General features: G+C 32.9%; 1 protein-coding gene across 1 annotated transcript in view; it reads right to left on the bottom strand.

Moving 5' to 3' along the window:
- Positions 1-14,648, bottom strand: part of CNTN1 (contactin 1) — a 133,960-nt gene that overhangs the window by 47,197 nt on the left and 72,115 nt on the right. Inside the window, exons 12-14 of the mRNA XM_090273022.1 lie at positions 12,611-12,681; positions 9,695-9,929; positions 7,206-7,309 (exon numbers count right to left, since the gene is read on the bottom strand). Coding sequence (XP_090129148.1) covers positions 7,206-7,309; positions 9,695-9,929; positions 12,611-12,681 — 410 coding nt within the window. The remainder of the gene's footprint in view (positions 1-7,205; positions 7,310-9,694; positions 9,930-12,610; positions 12,682-14,648) is intronic.

The raw sequence follows: 14,648 nt of genomic DNA, 5'->3' as shown, positions 1-14,648 counted from the left end.
TAAGTTCCAGCAAAGCAGAACTAAAGATCATAAGTGATCATTTGCTGCTCTTGTTATGTTTATGCAAATGAACAGGATAAATTAAAGATGGACTTAATGTAGTCCCTTTAAGGACAAGGAGGGTAATCTTAGGGAGAAAAATCATTATTCAAGGAAAATCACGATGATCAGTAGTAGACTATAAAATAGGGCAACTAACCGTCTTAAAAGTTTCTTCTCATTTAAAGTATGGTTTCACTTGAAAATTAAACCATGTCTGTGATATCATCAAAGATATTCAAGTTGCAGGCAAGTAGAATGTCAAGTGCCTTGCAACTGGATGTCTTCCCAATAAGACAGTCTTACAGATTTAGAGACTTGTTTGTGGGTTATGTTACATAAATTAACATGTGTTTTCTGTTTTCAAAGGACATAAGCCTATGATCGCATTACCTGAGTGATTGTCTGTATGCATAAGCCTCACTTAATCCTCTCTGCAGCGCTGACTCCGGAGACTCAACAGTTTGGCTGAACTAAGTGGCTGGAACACAACAAGGACGCCAGCCTGTTAAACCAAGCACGCCGTTGACCGGAGACGGCCAACTGACCTGGAGTCTGCACGATCCTTCCCCATGTGGGAAGGCCACCCTCCCCTCCACACCCCCACTATTATTAGGGTTTTCTGGACCCAAGGGTAGGTAGGACGATGATCATGTCCAGCTTGAAGCAGCTAGAGGAGCTTGAGACCTTCGCCCATTGTCCTTTACAAGATTACAAAGGGTCTTAATATCTGAGAGGGAGGGATAGTTATTTTTTATGAACCAGGGGTATGGACTTGGGGGGGTATTGCTGGGGGAGGGAGATGCTGGGTGGAGGGGAGTAAAGGGGAGAAAATTGGAACTACTGTAACAATATAATCAATAAAATACATTTAAAAAAAATAAACCTAACATTTATATTATCCTAAAATTTTCATTTACATAAAACACATATGAAATCATTATAAAATGGAATTGGATGATTCAAATTCACTTGGTAACAAAGTGAGATTTATAGGTTGAGTGAGCACATTTCAGAACAAGGCTAGTTACTTATTACTTATTAATTGCTTATTGGTTTCCTTTGCAATATTTTATTTTGTTTACTAGTGCTCACTTTTCTGATGACAATATTTCATCATGATTTTGATAGAATCTTTTTGGAATGTCTGTCATCTGACCAGAAGGATGGCATCAGAGACGAGGAATTGAGATTTCACCAAGTGGCTCCAAAGGCTGAACTTGGCAGAGAAAAGACTTTCTAGGGACAAAACCCTCCTCAAGAAGGCATGAATTTCCTGGTACTAGAGTGTTCAGGCAGTGACTATAGTCATTTGAGGAGGAGAAAGATGGCCTATATTTCCATGAACATTTGAACTAGGTGATATAAAAGGCCTCTTCCACTGCTTGATTGAGAGAACATTTATATTTCTAACAAAATGCCAGGGACTGCATAGGACCATCCACAAACATCATCTTTTCAACAAACCTAGAATGGTAGTAGTCACTGTTTTATACCAAACAAAACTGAATCCATGGGATTCATGCATTCTTACATGCATTTTTGTTGACTAAATGGATACCACATTTTGAAATCTTCATTCCATTATAACAAATTTTATATCCAGTTTAAGTGGAGAAGCTTTTAAACTAGGTTAATATAACATGAGCCATTTCTAAAAATTACTGTGCACTAAAATGAGTGATAAAATTTGTCTGCCATCTCACCCAAAATTCCACAAAGTATTTTGGCAGTGCAAAAGGAAAGAACACAGCTTTCATTAATTTAGTTTTTGCTCCTGTATCCTAAATGAGCAATGACTTTATTCATCTGACATTGACAGCGATGTGTCACAGAGCCTCCATGAAAATTCACAATAAATGAAAGCAGTGACTTAGCTATGCTCAGCTATGACACTAGGGAATGGAAAGAGTTATTGAGTGTGCAGAATAGTCCCTGCTTTTCTTAGTTTAGAATATGAGAGATGTGTGACATTTTCATAGTATATGTAACCTTTACAAATAAAAGCATCTTACTCAAATTGACTTAATTGAATAATCAATCTTTCCTTAACTTAGGACAAATTTTTACATATAACTTACATTATTTTCAGAGAATCCTAAAATAAATAGTAAAGGGATATCGGTAAAACAAGGCATCATCCTTTTTATATGAACTAGCCACTGGCCATGCGTTTAGAGTTAATTTCCAAACAGATGATACATTTGTGCTATTGGCTTCCATTGAGGTTCTTATTGTGGTACAGCAGCAACATTAATTAGTGAGAAAAATACTTGGAATGAAGGGTGCAACCCGTAGTCATAGAGCAGAACAAATGTATTGCTTTTGATTAATAACTAGGAAGACCGAAAGGGGACCTGGATGAATTAGTGGAAATGGATTACCACTACTAAAATAAATGAATGAATGAATGAATGAATGGATGGATGCATGAATGAATAAATAAAGGTCCCATTGTATGGATAGTAGATCATAAGTTAACTTTATATGCTATAGCAACATATAGTGTGTTTATTTCTATGCAATGCTCTGACATTTTATAACTTCAACTCTTATCCTACTTTTTCCTAAATTCTTCACAGCATCCTCTGTCTGGTATTAATATATCCATAGTGCTTATTAAACAATTACAGAATTGCCTCATTACTTGTCTCTCTCTACTACTTATAGATTATTAACTCCTTGAGGACAGGTGTTCATTATTTTCAAACACTGTGCACATTGGACTGCAGTTGATGAATGGGATTCATTCATTAGACAAACAATCATCAGGTACACAATTTATACCAGTTGCTATGCTCAAGCTCAGAATGTAGAGGAGAACTAAGCAAGCATGTTCTCTGTCTTCATAGATATTATTTTAAAAGTAACACAAATTTGCTCCTTATAAAAATATTTTGAAGCCAAAAAGAAAAGTTTCAGGAAAAGGGCTGACCCATACTTTTAATAAAGAATAATTATAGTTTTCACAAGCTTATTGGCCACAATAATGCCACATTTATAGAAACAGTATAGCCATATCCATCCCCAGGAAAATTTAAGAATTCTATTTAAAAAACAGCATTTTTAGCTAATTTTCTCCATAAAAGCTTAGAATTAAAAAAAAAGGACATTACAACTATGGAAGTGTCCGAACATGCTTAACAGTTTTGAAAAATTAGGCTTGCGTCATTTCAGAACAATTCTGTGTCAGATTTCCAAGTTCTTCCTTTTTAGTCTGAATTTTCTGAAAAAAAATCTTTTGTTAAGGATTTAATACAGTTTTTAGGAAAATATAAATACAGTTAAGTGAAAAAAAATTGAGACTAACATGAGAAAGCTCAGTCTCTAAAAAGATACTATATAATAATTTTATATTATCTGGGTCCCAGTCTATTTCAAGTATTAGTACATTCTGTGGGCTAGGAATAGCAATATGTAACAGTAATATAAATCATTAAAAAATTGTATTCTTATTTCCCTTGGAACATAGTAAAAATTCTATTTTATTCCAGCCACTGGTGCAGGGATCAAATAATCCTTTGCAGGCAGGCAGGCATCACCCAGCTTCCCACAAGTACTACTGGTTAGCATTTCAGCCCTGCTGGTGCTGCTGATGTCTCGCTCCATTTCCTGGGCCACGCTTGATGTCATTGGCCCAATAGCCTGTGGAAGTGGGAGGGGATGTGATGTCCATGGGAATATCCTTAACCACTGGGGAACAAGAGTGGATGAAGTCTTCTTTCATTCCAGGAAGGAAGATTTTAAATCACATTTCCCAAGAGCCCAAGGCGTGGAGTAGAGTTTGGTTGCCAACAAGATAAAACAACTTTCTAACAGGAGCTTCTCTTTTTCCTGTTCTCTCTGCTTTCTCCTTGTATCTGTTCCTTGGATCATATATAAACTAAACAAACAACAAAATTACCTTTGCCCACACCAGTGTTTCAGGCTCTGCTTTGGGGATCTCCAGACAAAGATATATTCCTCTCCAAAATAAGAAAATAAATCACTTTCTGTATATTAGTTTATACTCACCATAATAATTTACCTTTAAAAATATTTGAGTAGACTATTCAGGATTGGGCATCTTTCAAGATAATTATGAAATCATCACCTGTACTGATTTTTGATTCAGCTCCTAAGAGTTTTTGTATATATTATTTCTGACAGCATATTTTGTTGGTTTTAATTAAATTAAGTAGATAGTTTACTTGTTGGGTGAGCAAACTTTAAGTCTTTTGCAGATTCCATGGCCAGAGCCCAAAGTGTGAATATGTTTTTGATTAGGAGAACTCCTTGTATTCTTCTAGTTCAGCTACATTGCAGGAAAATTAACTGTGTATTAAGATTAGAAGTGAGGAGCCCTTTAACTAGTCAAGAGAAGGGAAAACGAATAAAAAAAAAACTCTACTGAGATACACTTTCAAACAAAAAGGAAAGAGAAGATTATTTAAGCCCAGTTATCCACTATTCTCACCTGAAATGCTAGGAAATTAATCTTGAGATGGGGTTAATCACAGTGAACTAGGGGTTTCTCCAGGTTTTTATTTAATTTAATTTTTTTAATACACTGTTTTGTTTTTTTTTTCTGTTTCTTTGTAACTTAAAACAATAGTACACTTTTGTCAGACGTGCTGTGAGGGTATTAGTTTTCTCAGTCATCTATCTTGTGAAACCACTGGTTTCTCCCATCACATGTTAGAGAGAAACAACCCCATTATAGTCAGTTAAGATTTTCCCCCATATAGAGGCATTTTGTAGAATAAATATTACAAATTTTCTCTTTTAAGCTTTCATGTTTGTCAAGGTTCTGTTGAAAATGGAAAGTTATTTTAGAAAGAATGAATGAAAACAATAATTGGGTGATTTACTTCCAGGATTTTAATCAACCATTCTCTAGAGTGGTAACACCTAGGTTCAAATCTGGTTATGACAATTATTACTCAAATGTTCTAAACCTAAAGTTCATCTTTAATACATGGGTATCCTTAAATTGTGTGGATTCAATACAATGAGCTTAATGAAGTGTTTAGCATAGTAAGGGCTCAGAATATTGTCATTCTTATCATCATTAATATCATCATCATCTTTATCATCATCATTATCCTTGTCTTTAAATGTCTAATGACAGAACAGGGAAAAATATTAACCACTTCTATTTCATTTTCTACACAATAGTCCTATTAGTCAGTGATTACTCTGTCAGCTTTACAGGTGAGAAACCAAAATTCAGAAATTTCAAATAAATTTTCTATTTAATTTCTCAGTAACAGAATTAAGATATCAACCTATGTCTTCTTGGCAATAAAGCTTATAATTTTCTACTTAATGGGGAGATGCAAAACGTCATAAATCTGTGAGACTAAACTCCTCAATGGCACACACATTTCCCTTGAAATTATCATTTGAGAAGATAATTTGTGCTAAATATCATTTTTGCTTTTTAATTGAGAATCCTAATTGATGTTTACTCCCCAATTTAAAAGGTTATATTCTGATTATGTCCAAATTCATTGATTCCAATGTATTGCTTCTCACCACATGTTTCTTTTGTATTCTGTCTGTTGGAAGTTATAAAATAGTCAATATATAATTCTTAGGCAAAGACAGTATATAATTACATATCAGGCATGTCTTTAACAAAAAATATATATATTTAGCATTTTGACTAAATGAATGTGTTATAATTAAATAATACTTTTCTCTTTTTTATTACTTAGAAGAGAATAATAATATAAAAGAGAAAAATTAAATGGTCCAAAATATGGCTTTCAACCTTTAAATATTGATGTGTTCTCTCAAGATACCTTGGACTGTTTATTACAAGGGTTTGCAATATCTGATATTTTCTCTTCTCTTTTCCATTTCTTTTCTAATAGCTGTAAATAAATCTAATTGTCAGTTTAATAACTTAGGAATACTGGGTCTTTTCTGTCCACTCCTATCATTCTGCTCTATTAACTTCAGTTGAACCCTTGCAAAGGTAAACTAAAGACACTTCAAAATCCACTCAAATCATAACCTATAGTATCAAAACTGAAAAACAAAAAAACCGTCTTGTCTGTTTGTGTCTTTATAACTAAAAATTTGGGTTGGTTTTGTGATTACCTTTCAGAAACATGGTTTTGAGAAAGCCAGGTTATAACACTTTATTATATCATACTTCAGGATCTCTATTAGTATGTACTCAGAGAATATCTATTTAGTGCCTACCATGTGCCCATCACCGTACTGGCACTGAGAGCAAAACAGACAAAATCCTGCCCTCATGGAACAATATTCCATGGACCGATGAAGAAGGAGTGAATAAGAACTGAGAGGACTAGCTGTCTAGGTGGGCAGCTTACTGCCTGCAGCTCCAGAAAAGCACTGAGTAACACAAACAAAAAATCTGTGCTTTGGCTTAAAGTCTTGACCTTTGAATCAGATAATCTGAGTTTTCTACATAGCTCTGACATTTTTTATGCTGAAGCAGGTCATTGAATTTCTTTGGCATCCGTTTGCTCATCTGCAAAGGTAAGATGCTGTCAATTTTTCTTAATTTTAACTCTTCGTTCTTATAATATGAGATGACTTCACTTTTCCTACACAATCAGGTCTGATTTTCAACATTGTATTAAGGACTCCAACTATCATTCTAGGCAATTTTCCAGGTCTTACTCCCTTTGACTAAGATAAGATCCCTTTCTATCTGGCTAATTCCTATTGCTCCTTTCAGATCACCTCAAGGGAGGTTTTCTTTGGGACATTTTGAATGTTACTCATTTTCTGCCTCCATAGGTAACATTATGAAATACACAGTTGGTATTTTGTAATTGTTTCTTTTACGAGTGGAACTACTGAGCCAAGTAGGATGAACAATTTAAGGATGCTTTTATAAATTATTAAAATGTTTTCAAAAATACCTAAAATTCACTGTTATGAGAATGTTTGTCTCAAAAGTTCTCACTTAACCACAGGTGCTATTAACTTATATTTTATTTTAGCCTATTGTTTGTCAACACAGAGGACTCTACATCTGTCCTAGAAAAGCCAGTTATGAATCTCTGCCTTACTTTTAACAATTAGCTTATAAATGCCCAACAGAATATAGAATATTAGTTGCCACATACATCAGTGGGACACAAACACTGAAAGATGTAACATGCTGATATATTTATCAATAAATATAGTTAATTTGAACTTACCTGATAGCTTTCCACTATTTTTTCTACAACATGTTCCCAATGAACAGATATCTCAGAAGATGATAACACTTTTACACCAACTTCTGTTGGGGCTTCATTGGGAGCTGAAATTTGATGAAAACATTATATTCACATATAAGATGACTCTAATATAAAATTCAAATAGCACCATATTCTGTATGGATAAATTAAAACTATAGTTTACTGTTCTAAATAGTTTTGACATTTTAAAACTGAAATAAGTTCAATAATTTCAGTATATCTTTCTAAATTTTTAATGTTTATTTTATGGTTATTGGTGATATATATGCACACATATTCATATACATAAATCTTAACATAGACATGCACACACATATATACACACATGGCACACACACTTTTATAAAATATGAAAAGCTTCATGGACTTCTCTGACATCTGTGAGCAAGAACACTATTTTTTTATTTCTTCCAAATAATCTGCCTAAGAAAGCCTGTTGATACAAATTAAAATTAACTCTCATTTTCAACAACAGAAAATCTGGTATTTATAATAGAAAACTATTTATTAAATTTTCTCCTACTTTCTTTTAGATGAGCTAAAGACATACAGCAATACTGCCTACTTCTTTTATGTTTAAGCCAAGACTTTTGATTTTATATTTAAGATCCTTTGAAACAAGTTTGACAGCCACCGCTTCTTGGGCTCAGGGAAACTTATAAGTTTAATCTTTTCTCTGGGCATCAAGTCAAATATGTATCAAAACCACCTCTGTTCAGTGGGGAAAAAAGTAATTTACATCACTTATGAAACACAAAGAAACTAAGGGAAATGTTAAGCAGGAGTGATCAATTTTTATTGTCTTTTATTAAGAAGCCATAATCCTCTTTTATATTAAAAATGTCCTGCATAAGAACACTGTTCCCTTTCCACATGAGGGTAAACATGTAGCACTATGATTGATTTCTTAGTAGTAAAATAAAAGAGGAACACACAGGCTTTGGCACATGCAGGTTTTATGAGACTCATGAAACATATAGGAAAGAAATATATTTTAATATAGAGGACTATGACTAAAGGAATTAAAGAAATGAGTTTTTGCCTGATAAACATCAAATAAAGAAGCAAAAAATTGATGCTGGGTGAGAAGATAAGTTTAAAATAGTTTTTACTTTTATTTTCTCTGTGAGATGTACTCATGTTGTTGAAACTATTAACACTGAGCCATTATAATTCTGCTGAGTCAGAACAAGCTCAGAGAATGTTATTACTCAGGACTAAAAAGTCCTGAATTGATTATAAACTTAAATAACTTTTGATTTTTTATTTTTTCTAAGTAGTTAACTAACTTATACTCACATACATACACACGTGTATAAGATTGCCTCTCATGTCTGTTAAGATCATGAGATGATTTGAATAGATATGTAATTTTTAACAAATATGAAAACTAATAACTCTGTGACTGATGAGCATATGTGAGTTCTAGGGATAGTGAAATGATTATTGTGGAGTAAAAATAATGGTAACTAATTAAACTAATAGACATGTCTGTTTCCTCTAAGAAATCAGAAGCATATATCACCTTGTTTTAAGTTTCCAAACTCTTCCATCTGTGCTTCTCACAAATGAGCAAAGACAAACTTGGCCAAGGACAAATGTGTTAGGTCAGGAGGCAATGAAATCTCCATTTGCTTTTCTAGCCATTAATTATTTACATGGTGCAGGAGTACAGAGATAAAATAAGGAGGTCTTATTTTTTTAATAGGAAAATAAATAGTATTTAAAAACATTGTAGCTTATGTAAAAAAATCATAGAAGTCAATGTAATTATGTTTAATCTAAAATTATATATTATTTAGCACAGATGTATAAAGTCTTCTGAGGACCTGCTCAGTTCAGGTAAAGTTTCTCGAAAACAATTACAGCCAGTATTTGAATTTTTTTCCCTAAATAGCCTTTTAAATTTTTCCCTCCCTAAGAAAAATATTTCAACTGGCTCTGACTTTTTTAACATAGAATTATGTCTAGATCCCCTTTAATAAAATTCCAGCACTGCATTGTAATGACAAAAAGTTATATAAATGCTATAATTATACAAATTAGGGTAAAAGAGGGAAAATTTTACCAAAAAGTGTTCGGACATTTCTAAATAGGAAATTTCATTAATGCATAGACATACTGAAGTTCCAATCCAGTATGGAGAATTTCTGACTAAAATTATAATCAAGGGCCAGGAACAGGTGTCCAATCCAACTATTTTTCTAGAGAAATCTTAACTACTAGAGACATGATTGTAAAAAGGAAAAAAAATTTTGGCAACATTCTTGTCACTGATGTGGAGAGATCGATATTTTGATTTGGCTCAAAACAACACTAATTTACTACATTCATAGTATTATTAAAAGATCTTAATAAGTAAGGCCCGAAAGACAGCAAATGAAATGCCTACCCGAGAACTAGGTGTTTCCTCCCTGTCATGTCAATAAGGTCCTATTTTTACCTACCATCTTGGGCTGAATTAATGACTGCTATGAGGCTGTAAGGTCCATCTCCTTTGTTGTTGAAGGCCTTGACTTTGACTTGAAATGCAGTGGAAGGTCGCATGGCTTCATCTTTATGGACATATCGACCAATATCTGGATTAGTAACTGTCACTTTTTTCCATTCGTCCCCATCAAATGGCTTAAATGCCACAATATAACCAAAATTGTTGCCGTAGTGGTATTCTCTTGACAAAGGCTAAATAGAAATTGACATATTAAATAGGTTTAAACAATACATTTAACAGGAGGAAAAATCATGTGCCAATTATAATAATGATAAACATGGAAGCATGTTCTTTGTAAAAATATACACTTAATTGACAAGTTAGTGCTGCCTGAAAATTGCAGGGCAAAACATGCTCAAACATGTGATGACTTTACTTACCAAGTTTGCTATTTTGGGAACACCACTTGGTTGGGGTGGGGGATCCTTTGTACTTCTAGTTCCTGCTAGCTTTTACCTAGGATGCTCTTGCATATGTCAGAAGGCCACCTCCCTAACTGTCTTGAGGTTAAAAATCACCTACTTGATGCTTTCCCTGGCCACAGGACCAGCCACTTCCACACTCTTTCTATAATACTCCATATCCCACCTCTCAGCTTTATTTTTTCTCTTTATCATCATATACACTATATATTTTACTTATTTTTTACTTTATTCTCTCTCTTACGTACTAGGTTATAAGTTTCAAGAGGGTAAAGTTTTTGTCAATTTTGATTACCTCTTTATCCATGGTACCTAGAACAAAGCCTCAAGTAGTATTTATTCAACGAATGAGTAAATAAAAGATAATTATAAGAGTGCTGTACAAGAGTTTAGAATATCTGACTTGTAATCAAACAATAGAAACTGGCCAGAAGAATAAAAGACAGAGGTGAAAGAAGGAGGCTGGCTTTGTGACCCTGTCTGACTCCAATACTGAAGCAAGTGCCCTGTTTTGCAGTATTCTCTCAGAGTTTCTTATTATAATATATTTCAATCACCCTATAAAGAAGTCTTCGGTAGCCATGACAATTCATTATTTATACATTATATATAATGCTAGTCCTAGAGAATACTAATTACTTAGTCGTTTTTAAACAGTAAGGTAAATGTGCAAATTGTATATTTACACTTTTTCATCAGAAAATCCAACTTAAAGTGTCTCAGGGAAAAATCTTAAACTAAACACAATATAGTAACTTGAATATACTTATATTAAACAGGAATATATAAAATTGTATAAAGATCCAAGGGAAGAAGTTGTACTTCATTGTACAGTATACAGTTTACCCTTGAACAACATGGAGGTTAGAGGTGCTGAACTCCTGGTTCAGTCAAAAACCTACATGCAACATTTGACTTTTTAAAATCTTAACTATTAATAGTCTACTGCTGATCGAAGTCTTACTGATAACAAACTTTGATTAATACCTACTTTGTATGTTTTATATTGTATTCTTATAATAAAGTAAGCTAGAGAAAATAAATTTTATTAAGATTATCATAGGAAGAAAAATTCATTTACCATATTTATTGAAAAATGAGCATGTAAGTGCACTTGGGCATTCAAAGCCATGTTGTTTATGTTAACTGTAGATATACTGAAGTATGATCACAAGGATGTACAAAATGTGATTTTAAATTATTAGATGGTATAGTCTAACATTTCCACAATAGTTTAACTTTTTTTTCTGATTTTTAGTGCTCTACTTAGTTTTATAATTAAAAGTGTAGCAGATTGGCTATGGAGCTTTCAAAAATTAATGATTGTCAGGCTCTATTCTCAGAGACTTCATTTCAAATTTTTAGAATAGGATTACTAATTCTAATTTTTTTTCTTTACAAACTCCCCATCTAATCCTGAAGCTGAGTTAAAGAAAAGTAAGCCTTATCAAAAAGAGTAAATTGTTTTAATTTTCATATTACTTTCATTTTGTATGTTATATTTAAACTAAAATTTACACATAAATAATTTAAGATTTTGATAAACCAAAGTCATTTTTTCTTAAATCTTATTTGATTTAAATGCTTAGTATAAAATGACTACACAGCAAAGAGTGAAGTCAATTTTTACTAAACGTCTAGTTTTATATAAACAAATTTGATTTATGTAAAGAATGAAACCTGCTATTTCTCATGCAGTCTTGGAACTTCTTTAGAGCCTAAGTTGTATTCTTTGACTATCTGCAGTACTTAAACACTGAAAATATTTAATGAATACATAGAGCTATATAAAACATGTAGCTAGATAAACATCAGATGGTTAAGTCAGACAAGTTTGTGCTATCACAGATTTCCCAACCCCCAGTATCTCTTTCACTTCAAAATTCCAGCTAGGATGCAATTTTTTCCAACATTATAATGTCTGATGTGGAACTCCCATTTGGCTCATAAAAATTTAAAAAATATTTTGTATTCCTCAATAACAACACACTTGGGTGACTTCTAAGACTGACCTATCATGATTGATTACACTTAGTGATCAAAAAAAGTCACAAGTGAGAAATGATCTCTAATTAAAAATAGGTGCTGATATAAGAGCTTTTTAACCAACTCTTTGGAGTTTTGAATGTCTAGTAAAAATGTTATGAATTACAGTGGGGTAACCAGGTCACAATGAGTTCAAAAAAAATTATCTGGGATCAGGTACTTGAAAGTTTGTTTAATCTTTTTGGCCAACAATCCTTCAGCATTAAGGACCTATTTGTGCACACTAAGCCATAGTAAGCTGGTAAAATCTGACATGCATTTGAGAAAAAAGAATCTTTCAGTAATTTATTCTTGCTTGTGCTTTGGGCATTGTCTTTTATTTCAAGTTCTTTCAGGAAACAAAATCAGTTTGAGATTAAGTATAGGTAAAGCAGCCTGAAGAAATACAGCTTGTTAAGACTCACCGCCCATGTTATGGTCAGCTCTCTGTTGCTTCCTCCTCCTCCTCCTACATCTGAAGGAGCCACAGTAGGTGCTGAAACAAACAAACAACAAAATATAGAGACTATATAATTTTTTTCTTATTCACTACAGAAACCATATTTTTTTTCTTTCCTTGGGAAAGACAAACTACACATAAGATCCACTCACTTAAAATAACAATGCCTCACTATAGCTATTTGACAGTGAAGATAAAAATTGATTCAGTGCCACAGGAAATATGCCATCTTACTTCAGTAAAAGATAGCAAAGAATATTTGCCTCCTCCATCTTTAAAAAGAAATCATGTCCTTTCACTTAATGTGATTTTGAAAAAATAGATATATAATACTTCGTTGGGAAATATTTCAGACCTCTTACCTTTGAACCCTGGGACTGTCTAACAACTGACTATTGGTTAGCTTTATGCTTCAATCTACAAGTAACTGTTAAGACATGATGAATGTACATTAACATGTTCCCCCAAATATATGGAAGTATTAGAAATCTAATATTGTTCCTTGTACCCCCATTTCCATTTCCTAAATGTTTACTGGGACCTTGCCCCATCAATGACTCCAGCTCTCCCCAATCCCATCAAACCCTCAGTTTTCAGTCTCTCTACTGCAGAGACTTAACTCTTTGCAGTCTCTTCATCCTTAGAAGATAAACTGTTTCCCTCTTAGTCTCTAAGCCATCACTCCATTTCCTGTCACTGAACTGCAAAGAACAGATATATGACTGGTTTTTTTTTACTTCACTCTATAATCACTTTTCAACAGCTTATGGCCTGTTTTCCACTTCATATTACTAAAATCACTCTCCCTAAAATCACAAAATTACTTCTAACTGCCAAGTCCAATGGCTTCTCCTTAATTTTACCTCCAAGTTATAATTTCCCCTTGAAAGTTCTTCAGGGTAGGTGCTATATCTTATTGAATTTGGACATTATACCTTATTGTACACTGCATTTTATTGGATTTGCATCGAATTGAAGTTGTACAGATAATAAGCATAGTTTGTCCTTGAATTTGAGGTACTTAGAGACCAGTTACTCAGCTACATGGATGATGTCTGTGTTTTTAGGGAAGACATAAATTTTCCCCCACCAGTTGTATGGCTCCAATCTGAGATCTCATTCCCAGATCCACTAATGTTTTAAGAAAAAAATGAAACATTAGTTCTCTATTGAGTGTCCAAATCCCTTTCAAATTGGAAATAGTCATACCTTCTTCAGAATGCTCAAACCAAGCCATCCAATTACTGAATTGAAGATCTTAACAAATAATTGTGATTCAAAGATACTTCAAAACTTCTCCTAATATCCATCATGTACATCCTCTGGGCACATATATACATTAATTGCACACAAACAAACAAAATGAATGTTTTTCTCTATATTTCTAAAACCATATCATGATTTTCTTTTCTGATGAAGAAATTTATCTAAAGTTAGATTTTATTTTAATATTTAGCTGTCACCACATGAGTGCTAGAAATGAAATGAAATTCTCAGAGATGTTAAAAGATAATTTACTTGTAGCACTTCAGATAAAATACATATTGAAGGCTGGGATATTAAAATAACTCCTGGAAACTCTTTGAACCCTATAACTCATATTCTGAAGTTAAAACTCTCCATGCTATAGAGAAACAAAGAACATGCTGTGTTATATAATCAATCAATAAATCAAACTTTGTGTTTAACTATACATACAACAATAGTGGTCACAGGCAAATAATCTCAAAAATAACTCTAGAATAATTGATTATACTGCAATTTGTTGAATCAAATATTCCCTTTACTAAGACAAGATATTATTTTCCAAATAATTTCACTATAATCCTTTTTGTTATAACTAATAACAATCTTTTTATTTACAACAGAGCTAAACAATGGCATGTAATTACATTAGAAGGAATATTTTTTCCATCTTAAAATGTCTACTTTAGGCTCTTTTTAACAGACTTAAAATAAATAATTCAAGATTGATTTTCTTTTCAAAAATTACACATTGAGCT

Source organism: Furipterus horrens, unplaced genomic scaffold (assembly GCF_987537825.1).
Source record: "Furipterus horrens unplaced genomic scaffold, mFurHor1.1.pri manual_scaffold_4, whole genome shotgun sequence".
In the NCBI taxonomy this organism is placed as follows: domain Eukaryota; kingdom Metazoa; phylum Chordata; class Mammalia; order Chiroptera; family Furipteridae; genus Furipterus; species Furipterus horrens.
Note: the sequence above shows the minus strand (reverse complement) of the source record. Positions and strands in the feature narration are given on the sequence as shown.